We start from the raw sequence: 26,130 nt of genomic DNA on the forward strand, positions 1-26,130 counted from the left end.
CTGGCTGCAGAGACGGAGTCGAGGCATGGGCTCTCAGCTCGGGGTTGTCATAAACCGTGATCTGCAGCACAGTCGGGCCACTGCTCCTCCAGCAGGGACCCAACAAGTGGCAGATCCAGGGAGACTCCCCTTCCTCCCCCAGGAGGAGCAGCTCGGGAGCGCACCACAGGGATCTGCTGGGTTTGGAGACTCCACACAGAGTCGGGTGCCAGAGATAGAAACGCTTGGTCACAGGCCGGGTGAGCACAGAGTGCAGCCAGAAACTGGGGAGATGGGAGTGATTGACTGCTTTTCTCTGGGTGCTCACTGAGGAGTGGGGCTCTGAGTTCTCGGCTCCTCCAGGGCAGAGATTGGGAGGCCGCCATTTTCACTCTGGTCCTCCAAAGCTGCACGGAAAGCTTGCAGGGAACAAAAGCTCCTGGGAGCAAACACAGCAGACCACTTAGCCCGGACTGACAAGGGTGGGGCAATTCTGCCTCCTGCAAAGACATTTGGGAACCATGGCAACAGGCCCCTCCCCCAGAAGATCAGCAAGAACAGCCAGCCAAGACCAAGTTTACCGACCAATGAGAACAGCAGAACCTCAGCGCTAGGGGACTATAGCACATAGAATTCATGGCTTTTTCCCCATGATTCTCTAGTCTTTCAAAGTTAATATTTTTAATTGTCTTTATTTTTCTTTTTCTATTTTTTTTAGTTGAATTTTTCTTCCTTTCTTTTTCAACCAACATCTTATCAATTCCTTTTTTAAAATCTTTTTTAATTTTTCATTTTTAAGTCATAGTCTATCCCTTCATTGTATTTAACCTTTTTTGTATATATATGTTTTTCTTTCTTTAAAATTTTGGCATACAGTTTCTTCTAACAGATCAAAATATACCCTAAATCTAGTGTAGGACGTTGTCCTAGTCTCCCACCTGATCACATTCTCTATTTTTTTTCTATATTTTTTTTCATTCTTTTTTCAACCAACTTCTTATCTTATCAATTCCTTTTTTAAAATCCTTTTTAATTTTCATCTTTACAGTCATATTCTATCCCTTCATATTTACCTTATTTTGTGTATATATATGTTTTAATTTCTTTAAAATATTGGGAGGCAATTTCTTTTAACAGACCAAAATACACCCAAAATCTAGTGTATGGCTCTATTATATTCAGCAGCCTGATCATATTCTTTTTTTTTTTTTCCCTTTCTTCCCCCTCCCCCTGCCAAGTTTTGGATCTCTTCTGATTTGTTTAGTGTATATTTTTCTCGGGGTCGTTGTTACCCTTTTAGCATTTTTTAACATTTTGTTCTCTCATTCATCTATTCTCTTCTGGATAAAATGACAAGACGGAAAAACTCACCTCAAAAAAAAAAAAAAAAAGAACAAGAGGCTGTACCAACTGCTGGGGACCTAATCAATACAGACATTAGTAAGATGTTGGCACTAGAGTTCAGAATGACGAGTATAAAGGTTCTAGCTGGACTTGAAAAAAGTATAGAGGATACTAGAGAATCCCTTTCTGAAGAAATAAAAGAACTAAAATCTAACCAAGTCAAAATCAAAAAGGTTATTAATGAGGTGCAATCAAAAATGGAGGCTCTAACTGCGAGGATAAACGAGGCAGAAGAGAGAATTAGTGATATAGAAGACCAAATGATTGATAATAAAGAAGCTGAGAAAAAAAGAGATAAACTACCGGATCACGAGGGGAGAATTCGAGAGATAAATGATACCATAAAGCAAAACAACATTAGAATAATTGGGATCCCAGAAGAAGAAGAAGAGGGGCGGGGAGAAGGTACACTGGAGTAAATTATAGCACAGAACTTCCCTAATATAGGAAGGAAACAGGCATCAAAATCCAGAAGGAACAGAGAAGCCCCTCAAAATCAATAAAAATAGGTCAACACCCGACATCTAATAGTAAAATTCACAAGTCTCAGAGACAAAGAGAAAATCCTGAAAGCAGCTTGGGACAAGAGGTCTGTAACCTACAACGGTAGAAACATTAGATTGGCAGCAGACCTATCCACAGAGACCTGGCAGGCCAGAAAGGATTGGCATGATATATTCAGAGCACTAAATGAGAAAAATATGCAGCCAAGAATGCTATATCCAGCTAGGCTGTCATGGAAATTGGAGAGATAAAAAGCTTCCAGAATAAACAAAAAGAATTTCTGAACACCAAACCAGCCCTACAAGAAATATTGAAAGGGGTCCTCTAAGCAAAGAAAGAGGCTAAAAGTAACATAGACCAGAAAGGAACAGAGACAAAATACAGTAACAGTCACGTTACAAGGAATACAATGGCACTAAATTCATATCTTTCAATAGTTACCCTGAATGTAAATGGGCTAAATGCCCCAATCAAAAGACACAGGCTATCAGATTGGATTAAAAAACAAGACCCATCGATATGCTGTCTGCAAGAGACTCATTTTAGACGCAAAGACACTTCCAGATTTAAAGTGAGGGGTGGAAAGCCATTTACCATGCTACTGGACACCAAAAGAAAGCTGGGGTGGCAATCCGTATATCAGACAAATTAGATTTTCAACCAAAGACTGTAATAAGAGATGAGGACGGACACTACATCATACTTAAAGGGTCTATCCAACAAGAAGATCTAACACTTTTAAATATCTATGCCCCTAATGTGGGAGCAGCCAATTATATAAGCCAGTTAATAACAAAATCAAAGAAACGCATTGACAACAATACAATAATAGTAGAGGACTCTAACCCCCCTCACTCAAATGGACAGATCATTTAAGCAAAAGATGAACAAGGAAATAAAGACTTTAAACGACATACTGGACCAGATGGACTTCACAGATATATTCAGAACATTCCATCCCAAAGCAACAGAATATACATTCTTTTCTAGTGCACATGGAACATTCTCCAGAATAGGTCACATCCTGGGTCACAAATCAGATCTCAACCGGTACCAAAAGATTGGGATCATTCCCTGCATATTTTCGGACCACAATGCTTTGAAACTAGAACTCAATCACAAAAGGAAAGTTGGAAAGAACTCAAATACATGGAGGCGAAAGAGCATCCTACTAAAGAATGAATGGGTCAACCAGGAAATTAAAGAAGAATTTAAAAAATTCATGGAAACAAATGAAAATGAAAACACAACTGTTCAAAATCCTTGGGATGCAGCAAAGGCAATCCGAAGAGGAAAGTATATAGCTATACAAGCCTTTCTCAAGAAACAAGAAAGGTTTCAAATACACAACCTAATCTACACCTAAAGGAGCTGGAGAAAGAACAGCAAATAAAGCCTAAACCCAGCAGGAGAGAGCAATAATAAAGATCAGAGCAGAAATCAATGAAATAGAAACCAAAAGAATAGTAGAAGAGATCAACAAAACTAGGAGCTGGTTCTTTGAAAGAATAAGATTGATAAGCCCCTGGCCAGACTTATCAAAAAGAAAAGAGAAAGGACCCAAATAAATAAAATCATGAATGAAAGAGGAGAGATCACAATGAACACCAAAGAAATACAAACAATTATAAGAACACATTATGAGAAACTATATGCCGGCAAATTAGACAATCTGAAAAAAATGGATGTATTCCCAGAGACATATAAACTACCAAAACTGAACCAGGAAGAAATAGAAAACCTCAACAGACCCATAACCAGTAAGGAAATTGAAGCCGTAATTACAAATCTCCCAACAAACGAGAGCCCAGGGTCAGATGGCTTCCCAGGGGAATTCTACCAAACATTTAAAGAAGAATTAATACCTATTCTTCAGAAGCTGTTTCAAAGAACAGAAATGGAAGGAAAACTTCCAAACTCATTTTATGAGGCCAGCATTACCTTGATCCCAAAGCCAGACAAAAACCCCATCAAAAAGGAGAACTACAGACCAATATCCCTGATGAACATGGGTGCAAAAATTCTCACCAAAATACTAGCCAATAGGATCCAACAGTACATTAAAAGGATTATTCGCCACGACCAAGTGGGATTTATTCCTGGGCTGCAAGGTTGGTTCAACATCTGCAAATCAATTAATGTGATACAATACATGAATAAAAGAAAGAACAAGAACCATATGATCCTCTCAATAGATGCAGAAAAAGCATTTGACAAAGTACAGCATCCTTTCTTGATTAAAACTCTTCACAGTGAAGGGATAGAGGGTACATACCTCAATATCATAAAAGCCATCCATGAAAAACCCACAGTGAATATCATACTCAATGGGGAAAAGCTGAGCTTTCCCCCTAAGGTCAGGAACACGGCAGGGATGTCCACCATCACCACTGCTGTTCAACATAGTACTAGAAGTCCTAGCCTCAGCAATCAGACAACAAAAAGAAATAAAAAGTATTGGAATTGGCACAGAAGTGAAACTTTCACTTTTTGCAGATGGTATGATACTTTATGTGAAAAACCCAAAAGAGTCCACCCCAAAATTGCTAGAACTCATACAGGAATTCAGTAAAGTGGCAGGATATAAAATCAATGCACAGAAATCAGTTGCATTTCTATACACCAACAACAAGACAGAAGAAAGAGAAATTAAGGAGTCAATCCCATTTACAATTGCACCTAAAACCATAAGTTACCTAGGAATAAATCTAACCAAAGAGGCAAAGGATCTGTACTCAGAAAACCATAGAATACTCATGAAAGAAATTGAGGAAGATACAAAGAAATAGGAAAACGTTCCATGCTCATGGATTGTAAAAATATCTATGCTACATAGAGCAATCTACACATTTAATGCAATCCCTATCAAAATACCATCAATTTTTTTCAAAGAAATGGAACAAATAATCCTAAAATTTGTATGGAACCAGAAAAGACCCCGAATAGCCAGAGGAATCTTGAAAAAGAAAAGCAAAGCTGGTGGCATCACAATTCCGGACTTCCAGCTCTATTACAAAGCTGTCATCATCAAGACAGTATGGTACTGGTACTGGCACAAAAACAGACACATAGATCAATGGAACAGAATAGAGAGCCCAGAAATGGACCCTCAACTCTATGGTCAACTAATCTTCGACAAAGGAGGAATGTCCAATGGAAAAAAGTCTCTTCAACAAATGGTGTTGGGAAAATTGGACAGCCACATGCAGAAGAATGAAACTGGACCATTTCCTTACACCACACACAAAAATAGACTCCAAATGGGTGAAAGACCTAAATGTGAGACAGGAGTCCATCAAAATCCTTGAGAAGAACACAGGCAACAACCTCTTCGACCTCAGCCACAGCAACTTCTTCCTAGAAACATCACCAAAGGCAAGGGAGGCAAGGGCAAAAATGAATTACTGGGACTTCATCAAGATAAAAAGCTTTTGCACAGCAAAGGAAACAGTCAACAAAACCAAAAGACAACCGACAGAATGGGAGAAGATATTTGCAAATGACATATCAGATAAAGGGCTAGTATCCAAAATCTATAAAGAACTTATCAAACTCAACACCCAAAGAACAAAGAATCCAATCAAGAAATGGGCAGAAGACATGAACAGACATTTCTGCAAAGAAGACATCCAAATGGCCAACAGACACATGAAAAAGTGCTCAACATTACTCGGCATCAGGGAAATACAAATCAAAACCTCAATGAGATACCACCTCACACCAGTGAGAATGGCTAAATTAACAAGTCAGGAAATGACAGATGTTGGCAAGAATGCGGAGAAAGGGGAACCCTCCTACACTGTTGGTGGGAATGCAAGCTGGTGCATCCACTCTGGAAAACAGTATGGAGGTTCCTCAAAAAGTTTAAAATAGCAATTGCACTACTGGGTATTTTGCCCAAAGATACAAATGTAGTGATCCGAAGGGGCACATGCACCCCAATGTTTATAGCAGCAATGTCCACAATAGCCAAACTATGGAAAGAGCCTAGATGTCCATCAGCAGATGAATGAATAAAGAAGATGTGATATACACACTCACACACACACACACACACACACACACACACACAATGGAATATTATGCAGCCATCAAAAAATAAAATCTTGCCATCTGCAACGATGTGGATAGAACTAGAGGGTATTATGCTAAGCGAAATAAGTCAATCAGAGAAAGACAAGTATCATATCTTACTGATACGAGGAATTTGAGAACCAAGACAGAGGATCATTGGGGAAGGGAGGGAAAAATGAAACAAGACGAAACCATAGAGGGAGACAAACCATAGGAGACTCTTAATCTCAGGAAACAAACTGAGCTTTGCTGGAGTGGATGGTGGTGGGAGGGATGGGTGGCTGGGTGATGGACACTGGGGAGAGTAAATACAATGTGGGCGCTGTGAATTGTGTAAGACTGAGGAATCACAGACCTGTACCCCTGAAACAAATAATACATTATATGTTAATTTTAAAAAATTTAAAAAAAGAAAAGAAAATTCACAAAATTGTGGAAATTAGACAACACACTTTTAAACAACCAAAGGATCAAAGAAGAAATTATAGGGAAATTAGAAAATACTTAGAGATGAATGAAAATGAAAACATACATAACAAAACTTATGGAATATAGTAAAAGTGGAGCCAAGGGGGAAATTTATAGCTATCCATGCTTACATTAAAAAATAAGAAAGATCTAAAGTCAACAACCTATCTTTATACCTCAGGGCACTAGAAAAAGAACAAATGAAAACCCAAAGTTAGCAAAAGGAAGGAAATAACAAAGATTAGAGCAGAGATAAATGAACTAGAGAATAGAAAAACAAGAAAATCAATGAAACCAAAAGTTGGTTCTTCAAAATGATCAACCAAATTGACTAACTTTTAGCTAGATGAACTAAGAAAAAAAGAGAGATGACAAATTACTAAAATCAGAAATGAAAGTGTGGACATTACTACCAATTCTATAGAACTGAAAAGAATTATAAGAGAGTACTATGGACAACTTTATACAAATAATTGGATAACCTAGATGAAACGAACAAATCCCTAGAGACACAAAACCTACCAAGAAGGTGGAAAAAATTAAAGAGGAGGGAACATTTCCTAACTCAGTCTGAGGCCAGCATTACCCTGATACCAAGGCCAGATAAAGAAACTGTAAGAAAAGAACATTACAGACCAATATCCTCTATGAATACTGATGCAAAAATCCTAAATAAAATATTAGCAAACTGAATTCAGCACCATGTTAAAAGGATCATACACCATGACCAAGTGGGATTTATTCCTGGAATGCAAAGATGGTTCAACCTATGAAAATTGATCACTTTAATACACCCCGTTAACAGAATGAAGGGGGAAAAACACATGAGCATCTCAACTGATGCAGAAAAAGCATCTGAGGAAAATTCAACACCCTTTCATGATAAAAAAAGAAAACACTCAAAATACTAGGAATAGAAGGAAACTTCATCAACATAATAAAAGCCACACATAAAAACCCACAGTGAACATTATATTCGGTGGTGAAAGACTGAAAACTTTTCCTCTAAGATCAGGTACAAGGCAAGGATGCCTGCTTTGACCACGTCTACTCAACATAACACTGAAAGTTCCACAGCAGTTAGGCAAGGAAAAGAAATAAAAGGCACCCAAATTGGAAAGGAAGAAATAATACTACCTCTGTTCATAGATGGTATGATCTTATATGTAGGAAACTTTAAAATTCCACAAAAAACTGTTAGAACTAATACATGAATTCAGTAAAGTAGCAGGATACAAAGTCAACATACAAAAACCAGTTGCATTTCTATACACTAACAGTGAACAATCTGAAAGAAGATTACAAAAACAATTCCATGTTCAATAGCATCAAAAATAATAAAATACTTACTACTAAGCACCCCTAAAAGAAATGAAAGAAGACACAAATAAATGGAAACACAGCCCATGGTCATGGACTGAAAGATTTCATGTTATTAAAATGTCAATACTACCCAAAGTGATCTACAGACTGAATGCAATTCCTATCAAAATCCCAATGATGTCTTTTGCATCCAAAAATTCATATGGAATCACAAGGTACCCCAAATAGCCAAAACAATCTTGAAAAACAAAACTGGAGGACTGACACCTGATTTCAAAACTTACTACAGAGCTACAGTAATCACAACAGTGTGGTATGGGCATCAAGACAGACATACAAATGAATGAAATAGAATAGAAAGCCCAGAAATAAACCACCACATATATGGCAAAATGATTCTTGACAAGGGTGTCAAGACCATTGAACTGAGAAAGGACAGTCTTTTTAACAACAGTGCTGGGGTAACTGGACATCCACATGCAAAATAGTGAAATTGGTACCTTACATAATACCAAATACAAAAATTAACACAAAATGGATAAAAGACCTAAATATAAGACCTAAAAAAAATAAAACTCTTAGAAGAAAACATAGGACTAAAGCTCCAATGCTCCAATCATTTGCAATGATTTCCTGGATATGACACCAAAGGCACAGGAAACAAAAGAAACAAACAGACAAATTGGACTTCGTGAAAATTTTAAAATTTTGTGCACCAAAAGACCCTATCCAGAGAATTAAAATCAAACCACAGAATGGGAGAAAATATCTGCAAATTGTATATCTGATAAAGGATTAACATCCAGAATGTATAGAAAACCCCTAAAACTCAACAACAATCAAAAACAAACAGCCCAATTCAAAAATGGGCAAAGAACTTGAATAGATATTTCCCCAAAGAAGACATAAAAGTGGCGGCAAGTACATGGAAAGATTCTAATCACTAGGGGGATGCAAATCAAAACTGTAATGAGATACATGTCATACCCATTAAGATGAGTACTGTCAACAACAACAAAAACAAGAGAATGTAGAGGAAAGGAGCCTTTGTACACTGTTGGTGGGAGTGCAAACTGGCACAGCCACTGTGGAAAACAGGATGGCAGTTCCTCAAAAAGTTAATAATAGAATTACCCTATGATCCAGCAATCCCATTTCAAACCAGAACGATTTGAAAGTAGAGTCTCAGAGAGGTATCTGTACATCCATGGTCATAGCAGCCTTATTCACAGTAGCTAAAGCACATTATCAGTCCAAGTGTCCATCAACAAATGAATGATGGATAATCAAAATATGGTATATACATAACAATGGAATATTATTCAGCCTTTGAAAGAAAGGAAATTATGTAATATTTGTAGCAATATATGGATTACGCTAAGGACAATATTCTAAAGTGAAATAGGTACAAAAAGACAAATATAGTTGTGTGCAAGATGTCTTTGCAATCCCCCCCCCAAAATGGACTGGTCTTGGAAGTAACTGTACATGTGGTGTTTGGGGTGAGGTAAGGGTTCTTAGATTCTCCCTCCCTTCCAAAGTTTCAGAATAACCCATGGTAGGGGCCTAGGCTGAGAGCTTGGACTCTGTGATCTCACAAGTTCCTCCAGGCCCAAGACAACGATGCTATCAGCATCAAAGAGCAAACTTGGTATAAGGAAGGAAAGGGGTGGGTAAGGAAAAAACCAGTTAAATACACTCATACCAGCTAAATCCAGTCTTTGCCTCTGAGGACTTCTTGTCTCTCCTGTCCTCTGGCGTCATTGATTTGTGGCTGAATGGAGACTGTCCAGTCACCAATGATGTAACATTACCTGAGAGATCCAAAGGTCCATGCTCAATCCAGGCTTCCTCAGAAGGAAGGAACATTTTATCATAGAGCAGAGTCTAGTATTTTTATGGGACTATGTGCTCTGGTCTACTGTTAAATATTTCTAGAGTGGAGTGTTTTATGATCATTCCTCCTCGTTCCACCTCACCCTCCATCTCTAAGTATTTTTCCATCCATGTTAACATACAGCAAAGCACCCCACAAACACAGATTTAAGATTTTGGTGTCATGGAGCTAAACCCATGGTACTACCAAGCTAACTACCCACACCCACAGACACACACACACACACACACACACACACGCACACATGTGCACAGTGGGTGAGTACATTTTTTAGATGGAGGTGGGGGAATTGGGTCCAATTAAAAACTATTAGACTAGAAATTCAGAAGAGCACATCAGGAGGAACCTGTAAAAGAAATCTTCATGGATGATATCAATACCATAGAAAGGTATGAACAAACAGTTGTTAATAACTTCAAGAGAAGCTTTAAATCCACACTAGAAAGTAACTTGACGCTGGGAGACTCTGCACCTGTGAATGCCATATAGTATGGTTCTATGTGGGATGGGGCATGCTTCCCACAACATCACTGGCACCTGGAAGTGGTCAGAAATGCAGATTCTCAGGCCCTGCCCCAGACCTATTGACTCAGGAGCTCTGGGAGGACGGCCCAGCCCTCTGAGTTTTAACAAACCCTCCAGGGGGTTCTACTGTACACTCACATTTAGGAATCGCTGACCTAGAGGGCCCAAGATGAAGATGAAGGCATAAGGAGCAGAGTTGATGCAGCAGAATGAGGACTCAAATATGGCAATGATGAACCCGCACACCAAACTAAAGCTGCAGTCAAAATACCAAATGTGGAGAGAGTGCAAACACTACTTTTAGACCCTGGAAATGGAAGGAGGAACTCTAAATGGTGTGAATTGGGGCAAGGATAGAGGGAAAGGCAGCACTCTGAAAACCACAAGTAGGGAGATAATTCAAGGACATTTTCCTGACTAAACTATAATCTTGGCCTGAGTTGTCAAAGGCTCTTAGGGTTTCCTTCAAGAGCAATCCTCAGTGCCTGGGTGGCTCCATCTTGCTTGTGTGCTCTCTCTGTGTCACATAAAGTCTTAAAAAAAAAAAGCAATCCTCAAAGAAAGGGACCCAAGTGACATTCACCAAGTGGTTTTTGTTTGGTCACTTACTTTATTTTTTAACTTATTCTGATGCAACCTCAAACTTAGAGTAAAACTGCAAAAACAGAAAAGACCTCCGAATACCCTTTACCCAGATTCACCAACTATTTACATTTTGCCCCAGTGCTTTATCATCCCCCATCTCTAACCAAATATATTTATTACACATGTGCTTTTTCCTCTAAAGCATTTGAAAGTAAGTTGGAGCCATTATGCCCCTTTATGCCTAAATACTCAGTATATATTTCCTAAGAATATGTTCTCTAACATACCTTCCTAAAACACAACACTCTCACATAACCACAGAACAATTATAAAAAATCAGGAAATTTAACCTTGACACAATATTATCATCTAATACTCAGGCTGTATTTAAATTCTGTCCGTTATCCCAATAATGGCCTTGTTCACCATTTTCTCCCTAATTCTGGATCTAATCCAGGGCCATATTTGGCATTTCGTTGCCATGTCTCTTTAGCCTCTTTCAGTCTGGAATATTTCCTCTGCCTTTCCTTTTCTTTCTTTCTTTCTTTCTCTTTCTTTCTTTCTCTTTCTTTCTCTTTCTTTCTTTCTTTCTTTCTTTCTTTCTTTCTTTCTTTCTTTCTTTCTTTCTTTTTCTTTCTTTCTTTCCTTCTTCTTTCTTTCTTTTTCTTTCTTTCTTTCTGTCTCTCTCTCTCTCTCTCTCTCTTTCTTTCTGAGAGAGAAGCTGTGTGCCCATGAGTGGGGGAAGGGAGGGGCAGAGGGAGAGGTAGAGAGAAAATCCCAAGCAGGCTCCACACCCAGTGTGCAGCCCGACATGGGGCTTAATCCTGCAACCCATGCCGAAATCAAGAGTCAGACACTTGGTGATTCTGGCAGTCCTTCTTGGACATCCAAACCTAAGATACAGTGTGGCAATCCAGGGACTGCTCTCTAGAGGAAAAGATGGTCAAGACCTGGCAGCGGAGGTCTGGGCCCTAGTCCCCAAAGCTAGGGTTTCTAGATAGAGACAGGCCAACCCACAGGGAGCAGGTGGGAAGGAAGGAGAAAGCTGCCACCAAATGGCCAGTCAAAGCTGACCCCATGGCCAGTCAAAGCTGACCCCAGATCCTGCCCAACCCAAAGAGGCTCAGATTGCTGGAAAGCACAGATACTATTTGGGTAAATCAAACAAGAGTGGCTTATTTGAGGGATACAGAAGGAAACCGGCCCCACTTAGAACACCCAGCTTAAGATCATTAAGACATGACATTTTCTAGGATGGATGGGGATTCATGTTCCAGAAGCCAGAATCCAGAATCTGTCCCCCTCAGACCTAGCACCAAGGTCTAATCTGGGTAGGTGACTGAGCTCACCTCATCCACTTGGGATTTGAACTGTTTACCGTACTCGCAGGTAGCTCAATCATCAGACTTTCAGAACAGAACTGTCTGCTCCTGGTACATTACAAAACTCAGACATGAGAGAGAACTTCACTAGGTGTCATTCCCAAAAGCCATTAGACCAGCTTATCCTGCAGATCTACTGAGCACCTATCTGTAGAAATGCCACAAAAATGAAATGAATGTACATGATGTGGCAGGTCCCAGGACATTGCTTTTAGCCAGGAAGTTTCATACTGAGGAAAATCATGGGCCCTAAGTCTTGCTCAAATCTTTCAGATTCTAATTAAAAGAAGAGGGACATTTTTAACACAGTTGTACAGGTCAGAGAAAACTTGAATCGTTCTAGCTCTGGCTCTTACCTTCTTTTGGTGACATTCGTCTGATAAAAGGTATCACTTTGGCATGCACTTTGTCACACTCAGTCTGCTGGGAGTGACTGGGGCGGGCGAGGAGGTGGGGGGCGGGCGAGGAGGTGGGGGAGCGGGCTGTCTCCCAAAAGGGTGTCCAGAATCCTCCCAGATGACCTTGCAAAACTTCTTGCCTTCAGTTTTTCCCCAAGTTGCCTTCACTTGCTCAGAGAAAGGCAAAAATTCCTAATTCCAGAATCTCCTGCATTTCTCACATTCCTGTAGCAGGCAACATATTACAGCCAAAGCACCGAACACCCGCCACTCAGCAGGATTTATCCCTCTCCTGCCCTAGGCTCAACCAAGATTTCTGAGTTCCTGTGGCAGGGTACTTTAAAATTCTCCCAGGGGCGCCTGGGTGGCTCAGTTGGTTAATCGACTGCCTTCGGCTCAGGTCATGATCCTGGAGTCCCGGGATCGAGTCCCACATCGGGCTTCCTGCTGAGCAGGGAGTCTGCTTCTCCCTCTGAACCTCTTGCCTCTCATGCTCTCTATCTCATTCTCTCTCTCTCTCAAATAAATAAATAAAATCTTTAAAAAAAATAAAATAAAAATAAAATTCTCCCATCCCCTACCTTTCTATTACGCAGCATGTCATATATTTAAAACAGTGTAACATATAGGCACAACTAATATTCTGCCAGTCCTCATCACTGTGGCCTTTCATCTGTGGCCAGTGGTCACCCCTCCCCCAGCCCCAAGTATTTCCAGCAGCTATTCTGATTGGTCAGCACCTGGCTGGCACTGCTTGTTAAATATGAGGGAGAGCGCAAGCAGGGGGGTGGGGGGGAGAGGGAGAGAGAGAAGCAGGCTCCCCGCTGAGCAGGGGGCCCGAGGCGGGTCCTGATCCCAGGACCCCGGGATCCTGACCTGAGCCGAAGGCAGATGCTTAACCAACTGAGCCACCCAGACACCCCTCAAAAGCATTTTTAACAGGTAAAACATCTGCACCACTAAAGATTCAGAAAGTATGAAAAGACAAAAAAAAAAAATGATGAAAGGGCATTCAGTAAAAAGTCTCTCCTAGTGCATCTCTCAGCTGCCTCATCTCCAGCGTTGATAGTCTCTCGCATCCTTTCAGGGATCTTATGTACAGACAGAATATTGTGGATAGGTACCATTTCTTCTTTTTTTATGGATGGTAGCATATAAAACATCTGGTTCTATTCCTTTTCTTCCTAACCTAACAGTGTGTCTTGGAGATCTTTCCAGTTCGGTGCACAAAGAGCTTCCTTCATCTACTGTAAGGAGCTGGGTGGTACTTCTTCGTAGGGTATCTGTATTGTAATTTACTAAATTAGTCTCCTGCTGACCACATACACGGTAATTTATAGGTACTGGCTATTATAACCAATAACTTTGTACATACTCACTCCATAAATATACCAGTGTTATCTGTAAGGTAAATTCTTAGAAGTGAAATTGCTGGGCTAAAGGGCATGTGCATAATAAGCATCATCCTCTGAACACTCTTTCTTGAACAGCTATTGTACAAGGCTCAGAGAACCCAGTGTTGGGCAAGACAGATGTGCCCCCCGCTGCCACCGCTCAAAGTGCAAATGATGAGATACAGCCCTTACATCATCTCATTGTCTTCGGTACAACCAGGAGAGTGGCTGGCCACACAGGGAGATATGGGACCTGGCTGACGGGCCGGGAGGGGAGGGAAGGCTTTCCTGAGAAAGTCATGTTCACGTTAGGAAGGATGGCAGGAGATGGGCTGGGGAGAGCAGTGGGCATGGTGAGTGGCCAGGCGGCGGGGGGACCAAAGGCCAGAGTGGCCGGGGGAAGAGTAGCTGGGGGGCTTGGGGGCAGTCTAGCAGAGCATTGAAGACTTCTTGAGGATTTTAGTTTTTATTCTAAGAGCAGCGGGCAACCAGGAAGGAGTGAAGTCATCCAACGCGCATTTCTGAAGATGACTGGCTGCATTACAGAAATGGATTAAAGGCTTTCAGGGAGAACAGGCAGGGAGACCAATTCAAAGGTTATTGCTGCTTTCAGGCCGGAGAGTGCAGAGGCCAGGCTGGGTGAGGCTAAGGAGATAGAGACGGTGAGAGAGTAATGGGGGGTGAAGGGAAGGGAGAGGGGTTTCCACGGATGACTCCCCAGTCCCTAGCCATGCTGGTTGGTGAGCACTTAAGACAAGGCTCCCGGAAGGCTTCTAAATGATGAGACCCTGAACATTTTCCACATGCTTAGAATCTGGGGTGTATCCTATGGGGCCCCTCGGAAAGCCAGACCCCAGCTACAGAGGCACCCTGGAGAACACCTCTGGACAAGCTGGAATGTGTTCATCTCTCCTGTCCCGTTTTACCTGCCCCCCTGCAGGCATCACGTGCCCTCCTCCCGCGTCGGTCGAACATGCGGACATCCAGGTCAAGAGTTACAAGGTGAGCTCCAGGGAGCGGTACACCTGTACCTCCGGCTTCAAGCGTAAAGCCGGGACATCCAGCCTGACCGAATGCGTGTTCAACAAGACCATGAACGTGGCCCACTGGACAACTCCCAATCTCAAGTGCATCAGTAAGTAGCTGTTCCCGCAAGTCTCTCCACCCCCCTTCCCAAAGCTGTACAGAGTGGAACGGTAGTGCGGGAAGCTGAATGAGCCCATCTCGGGGGGACAAGACATTTGTGTTGAGGTCTAAGGCTAAATAAGCCAATGGGCCTCTAAACAACGCCCCTGGGAGTTGAAAATACATAGGCTTCAGGGTCACAGTTTTGGGTTCCTTGAGCAAGGGTCTTACCATCTTGGAAGTCTTTGTTCCTCATCTAGAAAATGAACCCGATGTCAATGGTGTGGGCTATAGCAGTGTGCCGTGAAACCTGGTCAATATTAGCTGCAGCCATCCCTCACTCTGTTGCATTTTGCTTTATTGTACTTTACAGATAATTATGTTTTTTTTTACAAATTGAAGACTTGTGGCAATCCCGCTTCAAGCGAGTCTACTGTCGCCATTTTTCCAATAGTTATTTGCTCACTTTGTGTCTCTGTGTCACATTTTAGTAATTCTCGCAGCATTTCAAACTTTCTCATATTGGTTATGGGAGCTGGGACCAGTGATCTTTGATATTACTACTGGAATTCTCTTGGGGCACCACAAACTGCACCCATGTAAGACGGTTAACTTAATCAATGGATGTTGTATATGTCTTCTGACCGCTCCATGGACTGGCCATTCCCCTGTCTCTCACCCTCTCCTTGGTCCTCCCTACTCCCTGAAACAGAACAATATTGAAATTAGGCTACTTAACAGCCCTACAATAGCTTCTAAAGGTTCATATGAAAGGAAGAATCACATCTTTCTCTTCAAGTCAAAACTAGGAATGATTAGGTTAGTGAAAAAAGCATGTCAACTCAAGACAGGCCAAAAAATAGGCCTCTTGTGCCAAGTTATGAATACAAAGGAAAAGTCCTTGAAGGAAACTGAAGGTGCTACTCCAGAGAACACACAAAAGGTAAGTAAACAAAACAGACTTATTGGTGATATGGAGAAAGTTTTAGGGGTCCGAATAGAAGGTCAAACCAGCCACAACACTCCCTTAAGCCAAAGCCTCATCCAGAGCATGGCTCTCTCTTCAATTCCATGAAGGCTGGGAGAGGTGAAGAAGCTGCAGAAGAAATGCTTGAGGCGAGCACAGGTTGGTTCATGCGCTTCAAGGAAAGAAGCCGTCTCCATAACATGAGTGCAAAGTGAAGCAGCCAGTTATCCAGAAGATCTGGCTAAGATAATTAATGAAAGCTGCTACACTAAACAACAGATCCTCAATGTAGACAAAACAGCCTTAGTATGGAAGAGCCCATCTAGGACTTTCCCAGCTGGAGAGGAGAAGTCAATGTCTGGCTTCAGAGCTTCAAAGGACAGGCTGACTCTCTTTTTAGGGGCTAATGCAGCTGATGACTTTAAATTGAAGCCAGTGCTCACTGACCATTCTGAAAATCCCAGGAACCTTAAGAATGATGCTAAATCTATTCTGCCTGTGCTCTATAAAGGGAACAACAAAACCTGGAGGACAGCACATCTGCTTACAACATGGTTTACTGAATATTTTAAGCCCACTGTTGAGACCTACTGCTCAAGAAGTTTCCTTTCAAAATATGACTACTCATTGACAATGCACCTGGTCACCCAAGAACTCTGATTGAGATGAAAATGAAACTAATATTGTTTTCATGCCCGCTAAAAAAAATATCCATTCTGCAGTTCCCAGATCAAGGAGTCATTTCCACTTTCAAGTCTTAGTATTTAAGGAATACATCCCATAAGGTTATGGTTGCCAGAGATAGTGATTCTTTTGATGGATCTGAGCAAAGTAAATTAAAAACCTTCTGGAAAGGAGTCACCATTCTAGATGCTTTTAAGAACATTCATGATTCACAGGAAGAGGTCAAAATATACACATTCACAGGAGTTTTGGAGAAGTTGATTCCAGCCCTCACGGATGACTTTGAGGGGCTCAAGACTTCAGTGGAGGAAGTCACTGCAAATGAGGTGGAAACAGCCAGAGAACCAGAATTAGAAGTGGAGCCTGAAGATGGGACTGAATTGCTGCAATCTCATGATCAAACTTGAACAAATGAGGAGTTGCTTCTTATGGATGAGCAAAGGAAGTGGTTTCTGGAGATGGAATCTACTCCTGGTTAAGATGACAACAAAGGTTTTAGGATATTACATAAACTCAGTTGATACAGCAGTGGCGGGGTTTGAGAGAACTGACTCCAATTTTGAAAGAAGCTCTACTGTGGGTAAAATGCTATCAAACAGCACCACCTGCTACAGAGAAATTGTTCATGAAAGGAAGAGTCAGTCACTGTGGCAAACTTCATCAGTGTCTTATTTTAAAGAACTGCCACACCCACCCACCCCTTCAGCAACCACCACCCTCATCAGTCAGCAGCCATCAACATCGAGGCAAGACCCCCCCACCAGCAAAGATTATGACTCACTGAAAGCTCAAATGATGGTTAGCATTTTTCAGCAGTATTTTTAAATTAAGGTATATATATTGATTTTTTTTTTAGACACTACGCTATTGCCCACTTCATAGACTATAGTATAGGGCAAACATAACTTTTCTTTGCACTGAGAAACAAAAGATCCATTTGACTTGCTTTATTGCCACATTTACTTTATTGTGATGGTCTGGAACAGAACCCACAATGTCTCTGACATATGCCTTTAGGATTATGGTAGCAAGAATTTGGCATGCTTGCTTCCCAGAGAGCTTCCCCAATTTTTCCCTAGAAGGCAACCTGTAGGGAAGTCATTAGGGTTCTTTGTTGTTACTCACCCAGAAGGATGGGGGCTACCCAAGGAGCAGAGACTCCCTTAGCTTGGTCACCCATGCCTGGTGTCCAGCCAGCACTCCAGAGTCCATGTGAGGGATGGTTGTCAGAATCTATTTTTTTATGAACCATCCACAACTGGATAACTATGTCAGAAGCCAACAATCTTGGAGTGGAAGTCAATAGTGCTATTTCCAGGAATACTAAGGCCCTTCCTTACTCTAGAAAAATAAAGATTAACTCATGGTTTATTGCATATTTGATACATGTCCAACTGCAAGCTAGAGACTTTCTCATATATATGAAAATTCTCAACTCCTCTCTGGGGAAGTGGACAAAAGGGGTTGTTCTAGAGCAAACTCACTCTGCTGTAGGATTCCTTGAAAAGCCAGACTTTCTCATTGATTTTGTGCACCTGCCCCCTCCCCCTGCGTGACATCATACAGACATCAGAGGCAGGGCAAGGAAGAAGCCTTCTATTTATTGTAAAGGAATCGCTCAGCTGGGGGACATAGTGCCACATGGCCTCAAGTGCAACTGAAGTGCTGAACTAGCTGGGTGACGACAGGTATGAGCAACAACACTATGGCAAAGACACAGAGTGGACATCTTATTCTGTCCAGTCTGGGCACCTGCTGGTACCTGTAATCCAGGGGCAAAAATAAGGGCTTTCCAGCACAGGCAAAGTGACTGTTTCTTCAAAGTGCCAATTCCTTTGGGTGAATGAATCTAAGATGGGGAAAAGTTGTAGGCTCTGAACTGATTGGTGGGGGGTGGGGGTAGAGGAAGCAAGGGGATGAGACCTGGGATCATAGACTTTTAGAACCTAAAGACTGGAGGATCTTTAGGTTTCACGTAGCCCAAAGAATCCTCACCTTTTACCACTAACAACTCCCTCCATTACTTTTCCTAACCTCCTACGCTTGGAATGCTTTCTTTTTTCCTTACAAAACAACTGAATCTACTGAGTAATCATTTGTTTTCCCATGTAAAAGACAGTATTATAAAACTGAGTTGATCTCATTGACATCCGTCTAACTGAAAATAACAAGACATTTGATATGTGTGCAGTCTTTCTGAAAGGCTAGAAAAAGAGTTTGGGTCTGTTTACGTTTGCCTGGGAATTGCAGATTAGGAAACATTGTTGCGTATTTCTCGGGCTTCTAACCTATCCTGGGAAGCCAGATATCTCTATTTTAAATCGATATATTTATTTTTTTATTTCTGCGTGGTTGTGGAGCACTCCAGGTTCCACCCTCAGGCTCATGAATGCCATGTGGTTATCCTCTCTCTAGGAGACCCCTCCCTGACTCACCTAAGGCCATCCTCCACAGAAGCGCCAGCAGGAGTGACCCCAGAGCCAGAGAGCACCTCCCTTTCTGGAAAAGGTAGGGATGTTGGAAACTTTTTAAGGACTCCCATTCCCTGCGACCACGCAGGTCCCTGTGAGCCCTTCAGATTCTTGGACCACCGCTGGAGTTCCACGGCCAACTTAGACAACAGGACACACTTTTTATTAACGTCAACGTTATATTAGCTTCATTTTCTCTTTTAAATCAAAGTGGCTTGATAGCTAGGTTTCGGCTGCACATAATTAATGATGGTTCGAAACCCACTCTTACAATGCCAGATCAGACTTAGCTGTGGACGCACTTCCTCATCAAAACTGGGGAGGATCTGCGGTTTTGCCTGCCTTGCATGTTAGCCCGCCAACACGTCACGGGTGCCCGCGGAAAACAGGACGTTCCTGCTCCAGAGACCAAGGACGTTCTTCCTTCCACGGCACAGTGGGCAGCAGGACCCTCAGCATGTTTGCCTCAATTTCCTCGTCTCTGTGTCCCACAGGGGCAACAGGGAGGGGCCTCCAAGATGCCTGCACATCCAGCAGGCTGCTTCATAGCAGAGGAAGCCTGAGTTAAGAAACTGGAGTCTTTTATAACCTGCTGACCATGTCTGTCCTTTGCTCCAGGGTGAGGCACTGTCCACACCTTCCAAGGCTATAGGAACATCTTTGGAAAGATAGTCCCAAGAAAGGGCTGCCAGTGCCTCTGCCGACAAGACGTGCAGAAACATGAGGGACCCATGCAGAACTGTTCCCCCAACGGGGGGCTGCCGGGTACAGGAGCACTGCACAAAGCTGCCAACGTTATGCATTTCCAGGGTCTTAGCTAATCTTCTATCCCAATTTCCTCAGCACCGTACTGATGTTAAGAAAATTTGAAATCACAGATGCTAATGTCTTGGGACAACGTGCCCTACATCCTAGGAAAGCCTTACTTTACACTTAACTCCTGATTTTTTTGTGTCCCGTTATCCTGTGTGGTGCTTCCCCACCCCCCGCCTCCCCCTTCACGCCCAGGCACAGCCATCCTGCTGTGGTGGGCTGCACTGCTCGGGCTCGCCTCCCCTTGAGCATGGCTTCCTAACCGTGGACACATGTGGGGACCTCCTCCTCCTTTGGCGGTCTGGGGAGCAGCCTGGGAATTAGGGTTCTAGAAGCTCCCCAGGTGATTCTTAGGGAGCCAAGGCTGAGTAGCAATGCTGTGGGGGGTGGGGTGGGGGATGGCAAGGCCAGAGGGAGGTTTCCTCCTAGTTAGTTAGGTAGTTTGTTGGCTACAAACGGGAGGATATGGTTGAGCGCTGACTACATTTAAGTTTGGAGTAATTCCAAAACCCCTTTGACCCAAGTCATATCTGGTGCACCAAGTGATGAGAATAATCAAGGCTGGTCTCTGCCAGCCTTGCCTTCATGCATGGAACACTTGGTCAGGTGAAAGGCGTGGGAGTGTCATCTCTGACGCGGGATGACATGGCCATGGGCACTTGGATGGAGATGCTTTGGGGGAGCGCTGTCTGCAGAGCGCCCGGAGTGCTGGCAGCCCGGATCGTGCGAGATGCTGATAGAGGACGAAGGGGCAGGAGGACGTCTCACAGCATAAGCGGCTGGGACAGCAGCCCCACACGGCGTGGCCAGACAGCCAACGGTGCTGGGGTCACAGAGGCACCATGCTTCACAGTTTGGGGGCAGCCATTTGCCAGGTCGACAGGGACGGTGAGGGCCTGGACACAAGGTGGGCTGCCCTCCCCTTGATCAGCGCAAAACCAGGACCCTTCCTTCAAATATGCTAAGATTCGGTCAGGCTGAACCTCAGGCTTCCCCCCCATTTCAGAAGTCATGGGCAAACACGTAAAAAAATAAATGAAAATCCGCACCCCAGATGTCTCTGGCAAATACAGTTGCACTCAGTTTTTGAGAGCAGCCTCCCATAGCATCCAAGTCTACCCAAATCCATGGCATCTTGAACTCTGCACCATGATAAACAGCTGCAGAGCCTCTGGCATCCTTGAAAGTCCCGTGGCCATTCCAGATGGATGAACAGGTTACCCACATAAGGGATTTTCCCAAAGAGCCACGGAGGAGTGTGCCGGGGGAGGGCTGGGCTACGGTGGGCTTCACTAGAACAAGTACCAAGTCCACTCTCTTCTGGAGCTGAGCAGAGACATGAGTCTAAATATTCATGTCCTCCATATCTTGCACTTTCCTACAGAACCAGCTTTCACTTCCACGTCAGACACCACAGTGGCCACCAAGCCCGATATTGTGCTAGACTCCAGGCCGATGCCATCAAAGCCTCCTGCTACAGGAACCACAGGGCCGATCAGTCAGGAACCCTCCCAAGCCCCACCTCAGACAACAGCAAAGGCCTTGGAACGCACTCCCTCCGCCTCACAGGAGATGCCAGGTTAGCACTGGCTTTGCATACTTTAGGAGAAGTCAGCAACCCGTGGGCTGCTTCTTGGGTGTGGGTGGAGACCTCGAGTGAGCCAACTGCACAGCATTATACCATCTGACCCAAAGCCCAGACAACTCAGTGACCCCCTGCTCGCTGCTCTGTGTCACAGCCTCCCTGCTCTGCCCTCTAACCTCTGTGCTCCACCCTGCTTCAGCCCAGCTGGAAAAGAAAGTCCATCTCCTGGATGGGACAAGGCTCACCGTACAGACCTGCATGGCAGAGGCTTTGCCAATCTGAATAATATCTGCCTCCTCCCAATATGGAGGACAGTGGAAGCCTTCTGCAATCTGGAGTCACAGTCTGTGGGATGGAAAAGCTCTTGGTAATCTGCATCTTCCGTAAAGGCATAGCTGATTCTTTGTGGCGTGTTTTTCTCTACCACAATACCATTGATTCTGCTCCCCCCTGCCCCATGCTGTACCTTTCATCCCCGTGACTTATTCATTCCATCACTGGAAGCCTGGACCTCCCACTCCCCCTTCACCCGTTTTCCCCATCCCCCCCCCACCACACACACATTCCTCCCCTCTGGCTGTCATCAGTTTGTTCTCTGTGTTTAAGGGTTTCTTTTGGCTTTTGTCTGTTTGTTCACTGGTTTCGTTTTTTAGATTCCACATCTAAGTGAAATCATATGGTATTTGTCTTTCTCTGTTTGACTTATTTCACTTAGCATAATACACTCTACGTCCATCCATTGTTATTGAATGGCAAGACTTCATTCTTTTTTATGGCTGAGTAATACTCATATTACATATCTACCACATCACTATCCATTCATCTACTGATGGACACTTGGGCTGCTTCCATATCTTGCCTACTGTAAATAATGCCGCAATAAACATAGGAGTGCATATATCTTTTCAAATTAGTGTTTTTGTTTTCTTTGGGTAAATACCTGGCAGAATTACTGAATCATATAGCTATTTCTATTTTTAATTTTTTTGAGGAACCTCCATACTGTCTTCCAGAGTGGCTGCACCAGCTTGCATGCCCACCAACAGTGCACGAGGTTCCCTTCTCTCCACATCCTCCATAACAATTGATGTTTCTTGTCTTTTTGATTCTACCCATTCTCACAGGGGTAAGATAATCTGTCATTGTGGCTTCACATTTGCCTTTCCCAGTGATGCTGAGCATCCTTTCGTATGCCTGTTGGCCATCTGTGTGTCTTCTTTGAAGAAGCGTCTATCTGGTCCTCTGCCCATTTTTAATTAGATTATTTGCTTGTGTGTGTATGTTGAGTTGTATAAGTTCTTACACACTTTGGATATTAATCCTTATCAGATATGTCACTTGCAAATATCTTCTCCCATTTAGGGGGTTGTCTTTTTGTTTTGTTGATGTTTTCCTTCGCTGTGCAAACAGGGCATATTTGATTCTTAAGCATGGCCCAGCATCTACATAAATTACCCTTGTCCTCTGCTAAAGGGAATTTGGTTTTGCCAGCCATCAATCTCTCAAGGCTTTAGGATGAAAACCAAATTGTCCCAAATTCCTCCTGCTTAATGAGAAACTAGTGCCTGAACTGAGAAACAGCAATAACTGAGCTGCAATCTCTTCTCTGCAGGTACATATTCATACAATTCTGGAGCTGTGACTGGTAAGTTGTTTTGTTTTGTTTTTTTCTTGTCCTCACAGTGTTTATGCCCAGAGCACCTCAGTCGCAGGGGGTGGGACAGTCCTGGTTTATGTGCTGCCCAAGCCTGGCCACCAGCAGCATCCCCTTCTCCGCTCAAGAGTGTCTCGGTTTAGATAGTAAGTTATAGGATTACCCTACTTATGGGATTCTAACATGACTGCTTATCTCACTATTGGTAGCTCCTCCCTGTCAGGCTACTGATGTGGGAACCAGAGAGCTGACGCATCACAAAAGAGCCTCCTTCCCCTAAGGGGGGCTAGACTTGCATGCAGGACTTATGAGAACACCACACGTGTGTACTACTGTCATTGCAATGCTGTTATTCTGCCATAAACTGCATTCATCTTTCACAGGGTTTCAGCATGATGCCCTTCACAGCAAGGCTGCTCAAATGTCTCAATATAAGAGGCTTCTTTTTACAGAAGAAGCACACAACTTTAAGGCTAGGAGAGAAAGTGAATGACCCAGGGAGTGTGAGCGGAATGGAAAAGCGTTCACAAGAATTAAAGAGAGGAAGGGAGGGGAGGAGACAGGAAGAAGAGAGAAGGGAGAGAGAATTGCATTCGTAAGAAAGAATCTAAGACTTTTGTCTGACAAGTTTTCAAGAAGCCAAAAAAAAAAAAAAAAAAACCCACCGTAACTTCGTACAGACAAAAATTATTTCTATTTTTCATTTACAAGTTTTTCTACTGGAGAATGACTCATTTTTGTGGCTATATTTTATCTGCATCAGGTATCATCTAGGGGCGCCCGGGTGGCTTAGTTGGTTAAGTATCCAACTCTTTCAGCTCAGGTTGTGATCTCCGGGCATGAGATTGAGCCCCACGTCACCCCGCATCACCCCACATTGGCTCCATGCTCAGCGGGGCGTCTGCTTCTCTCGCTCTCTCTCTGATCCTCGCCCTACTCCCACTCACTCTCTCTCAAATAAATAATAAATAAATAAAATCTTTTTTTTTAAATGTCATCCAGAAAAAAAAAAAAGTGAGGGGTGCCCGGGTAGCTCAGTCAGTTAAGCATCCAACGCTTTCAGCTCAGGTCATGATTGTGGGATGGAGCCCCTCTCTCCCTCTCCCTCTGCACCGCGTCCTCCCCCACACAGGTGCGTGCGCACGCACTGTCTCTTAAAAAAAAAAAGGCCAACCAAGTGGGTTTGGTCATTTCAGCAGCTAGTTGATTAGAATGGTTTTTAAAATGATTAAAAGGCGTATGAGAAGGCAAGACAATAAAAAAAAAAAAAAGCCCATCTGGAAAGTATTTTCATGGAGAAACTGTGGGATTAATGACAAGGACACTGAAACAAAAATATGTTTACCACTTAAGAGGCAAGCAGTAAATAAAGTAGCTAACCTAATTTTTCTCCTTATGTCACATATTATATTAACCTTTCTACAAAGTTTTACATTTTTTATTCGTTTTTTTAATTGGTAATATTTGCACAGTGTTTAAAAATTACAAATTACAAAAACATATAGAGCAAAAAGCCCCATCTCAGGCTGAAAATCCCCCTGCAGGAAGAGAGCAACTCCTGCTACCAGATTTCTGTGTATCCTTTCAGAGAGTCAACCCATAAATAGCTCACAGAGGATATATGATGCTAAATAGATACTGTATTTTCACTGTTTTGCACCTTGTTCATTTTCACCTAATGGTATCTCTTGGAAATCCTTCCATATCAATACATTAAAACCACTTCATTCTTGAAAACAGCTACAAAAAATCCTACCATATGGATTTGCCAGAATTTATGTAGCCAACCCCCTATTTGGACATGTGACTGTTTACATTCTTGGACTATGTTACAAACAGTGACTAATTGGAAAACCTATCATTTTGCTGTGGGCAAGTATATCTGTAGGAAAAAATCCTATATATAAAATTTGAGGGTCCGTGTTTTCTAAGTAGATTTTCAAACAACTACTTTATTATGGGATATCATCTTATATTTTTCCAGCTCCTGACTTTCACTAGATTAAAATATCAGAAAGTCTCTCCCAAATCCTGCAGTATAATGTAATACACATTAACTCAACACCTGCAATAGGCAAAAATAGCTCCGTGCAAGAAACTGTGGAAACAGATTAAAAAAAAAAAAAAAAAAACTTTAAATCTTTCCTGTTATGTGAGTAAGATTTCCTTCTTCTGGGGGTCTTTAAGATAAACATGTTAGCACCTAACTTACAAGACAGATCAAGTAATTGTTAGCCAAGAAATAAAAAATAAAGACGAGTTCTATTTCATTAGGTGTTATTTAAGTTTTATTGTCTAAGAAGGTGTAAACTGAAATTAAAATCATGCTAGTTTTCTAAGAACATTTAGTGATGGTGCCTGCCAAGTATGTCATATACAGTCCCAGCTACCTGAGACCCAGGAGTTTGCCCCTGTCAGGTACAAGCGGCAGAGACACCAGCTGGCTCCTTGGGCATCCATAGGTGTTAGCATTTCTGCATGAATAAGCAATCGGTTGACGATGTTTGTAAGCAAATATAGATGCTTTACCACAATAATCACTCAGCAAATGTTAATTAACTGAATATTTTCATCAGCCCATTGATAAGTACCAATATCATAATTTTTTAAGTTACATAAATGATTATCACAACTTATAAAAGTTGTTTTTAGTTCAACAGAAAATGGTAAATAGTAGATGCTCAATAAATAGTGAGTGAGCAAATGAGTATGTTAATTTGAAGACTTTAACATTTTAATAAATGTTTAGGAAGTGCAATTCTTCATTTCATTATCTTAAGTATCTACAGGCTCACTTGGCAGGCTTTTTTTTCTTTAAGATTTTATTTATTTACTTTAGAGAGGGAGAGCACAAGCAGGGGGGAGGGACAGACGGCAGAGAATCCCAAGCAGACCCTG

At 42.5% G+C, this 26,130-nt stretch overlaps 1 protein-coding gene across 11 annotated transcripts in view; it reads left to right on the forward strand.

The window, feature by feature from the left end:
- The window catches only part of IL15RA (interleukin 15 receptor subunit alpha), a 66,235-nt gene that overhangs the window by 16,314 nt on the left and 23,791 nt on the right, over positions 1 to 26,130 (forward strand). For 7 of the 11 annotated variants that reach the window (XR_003611023.2, XM_028114613.2, XM_088025817.1 and 4 more), the window contains exons 2-5: positions 14,874 to 15,068; positions 19,125 to 19,217; positions 21,378 to 21,572; positions 23,191 to 23,223. Coding sequence is in view for 8 of the 11 variants with exons in the window: in XM_028114613.2 (XP_027970414.1) it covers positions 14,874 to 15,068; positions 19,125 to 19,217; positions 21,378 to 21,572; positions 23,191 to 23,223 (516 nt within the window). In the remaining 3 variants the exon portion in view is untranslated. Of the gene's footprint in view, positions 1 to 14,873; positions 15,069 to 19,124; positions 19,218 to 21,377; positions 21,573 to 21,777; positions 21,946 to 23,190; positions 23,224 to 26,130 lie in introns of those variants that run through there. The other 4 variants (XR_003611025.2, XR_003611026.2, XM_028114612.2 and 1 more) reach the window with 3 other exon arrangements.

This window comes from Eumetopias jubatus, unplaced genomic scaffold (genome assembly GCF_037043125.1).
Source record: "Eumetopias jubatus isolate StellerSeaLion01/CBP00866 unplaced genomic scaffold, mEumJub1_p1.0 scaffold_8, whole genome shotgun sequence".
Classification (NCBI taxonomy): Eukaryota; Metazoa; Chordata; class Mammalia; order Carnivora; family Otariidae; genus Eumetopias; species Eumetopias jubatus.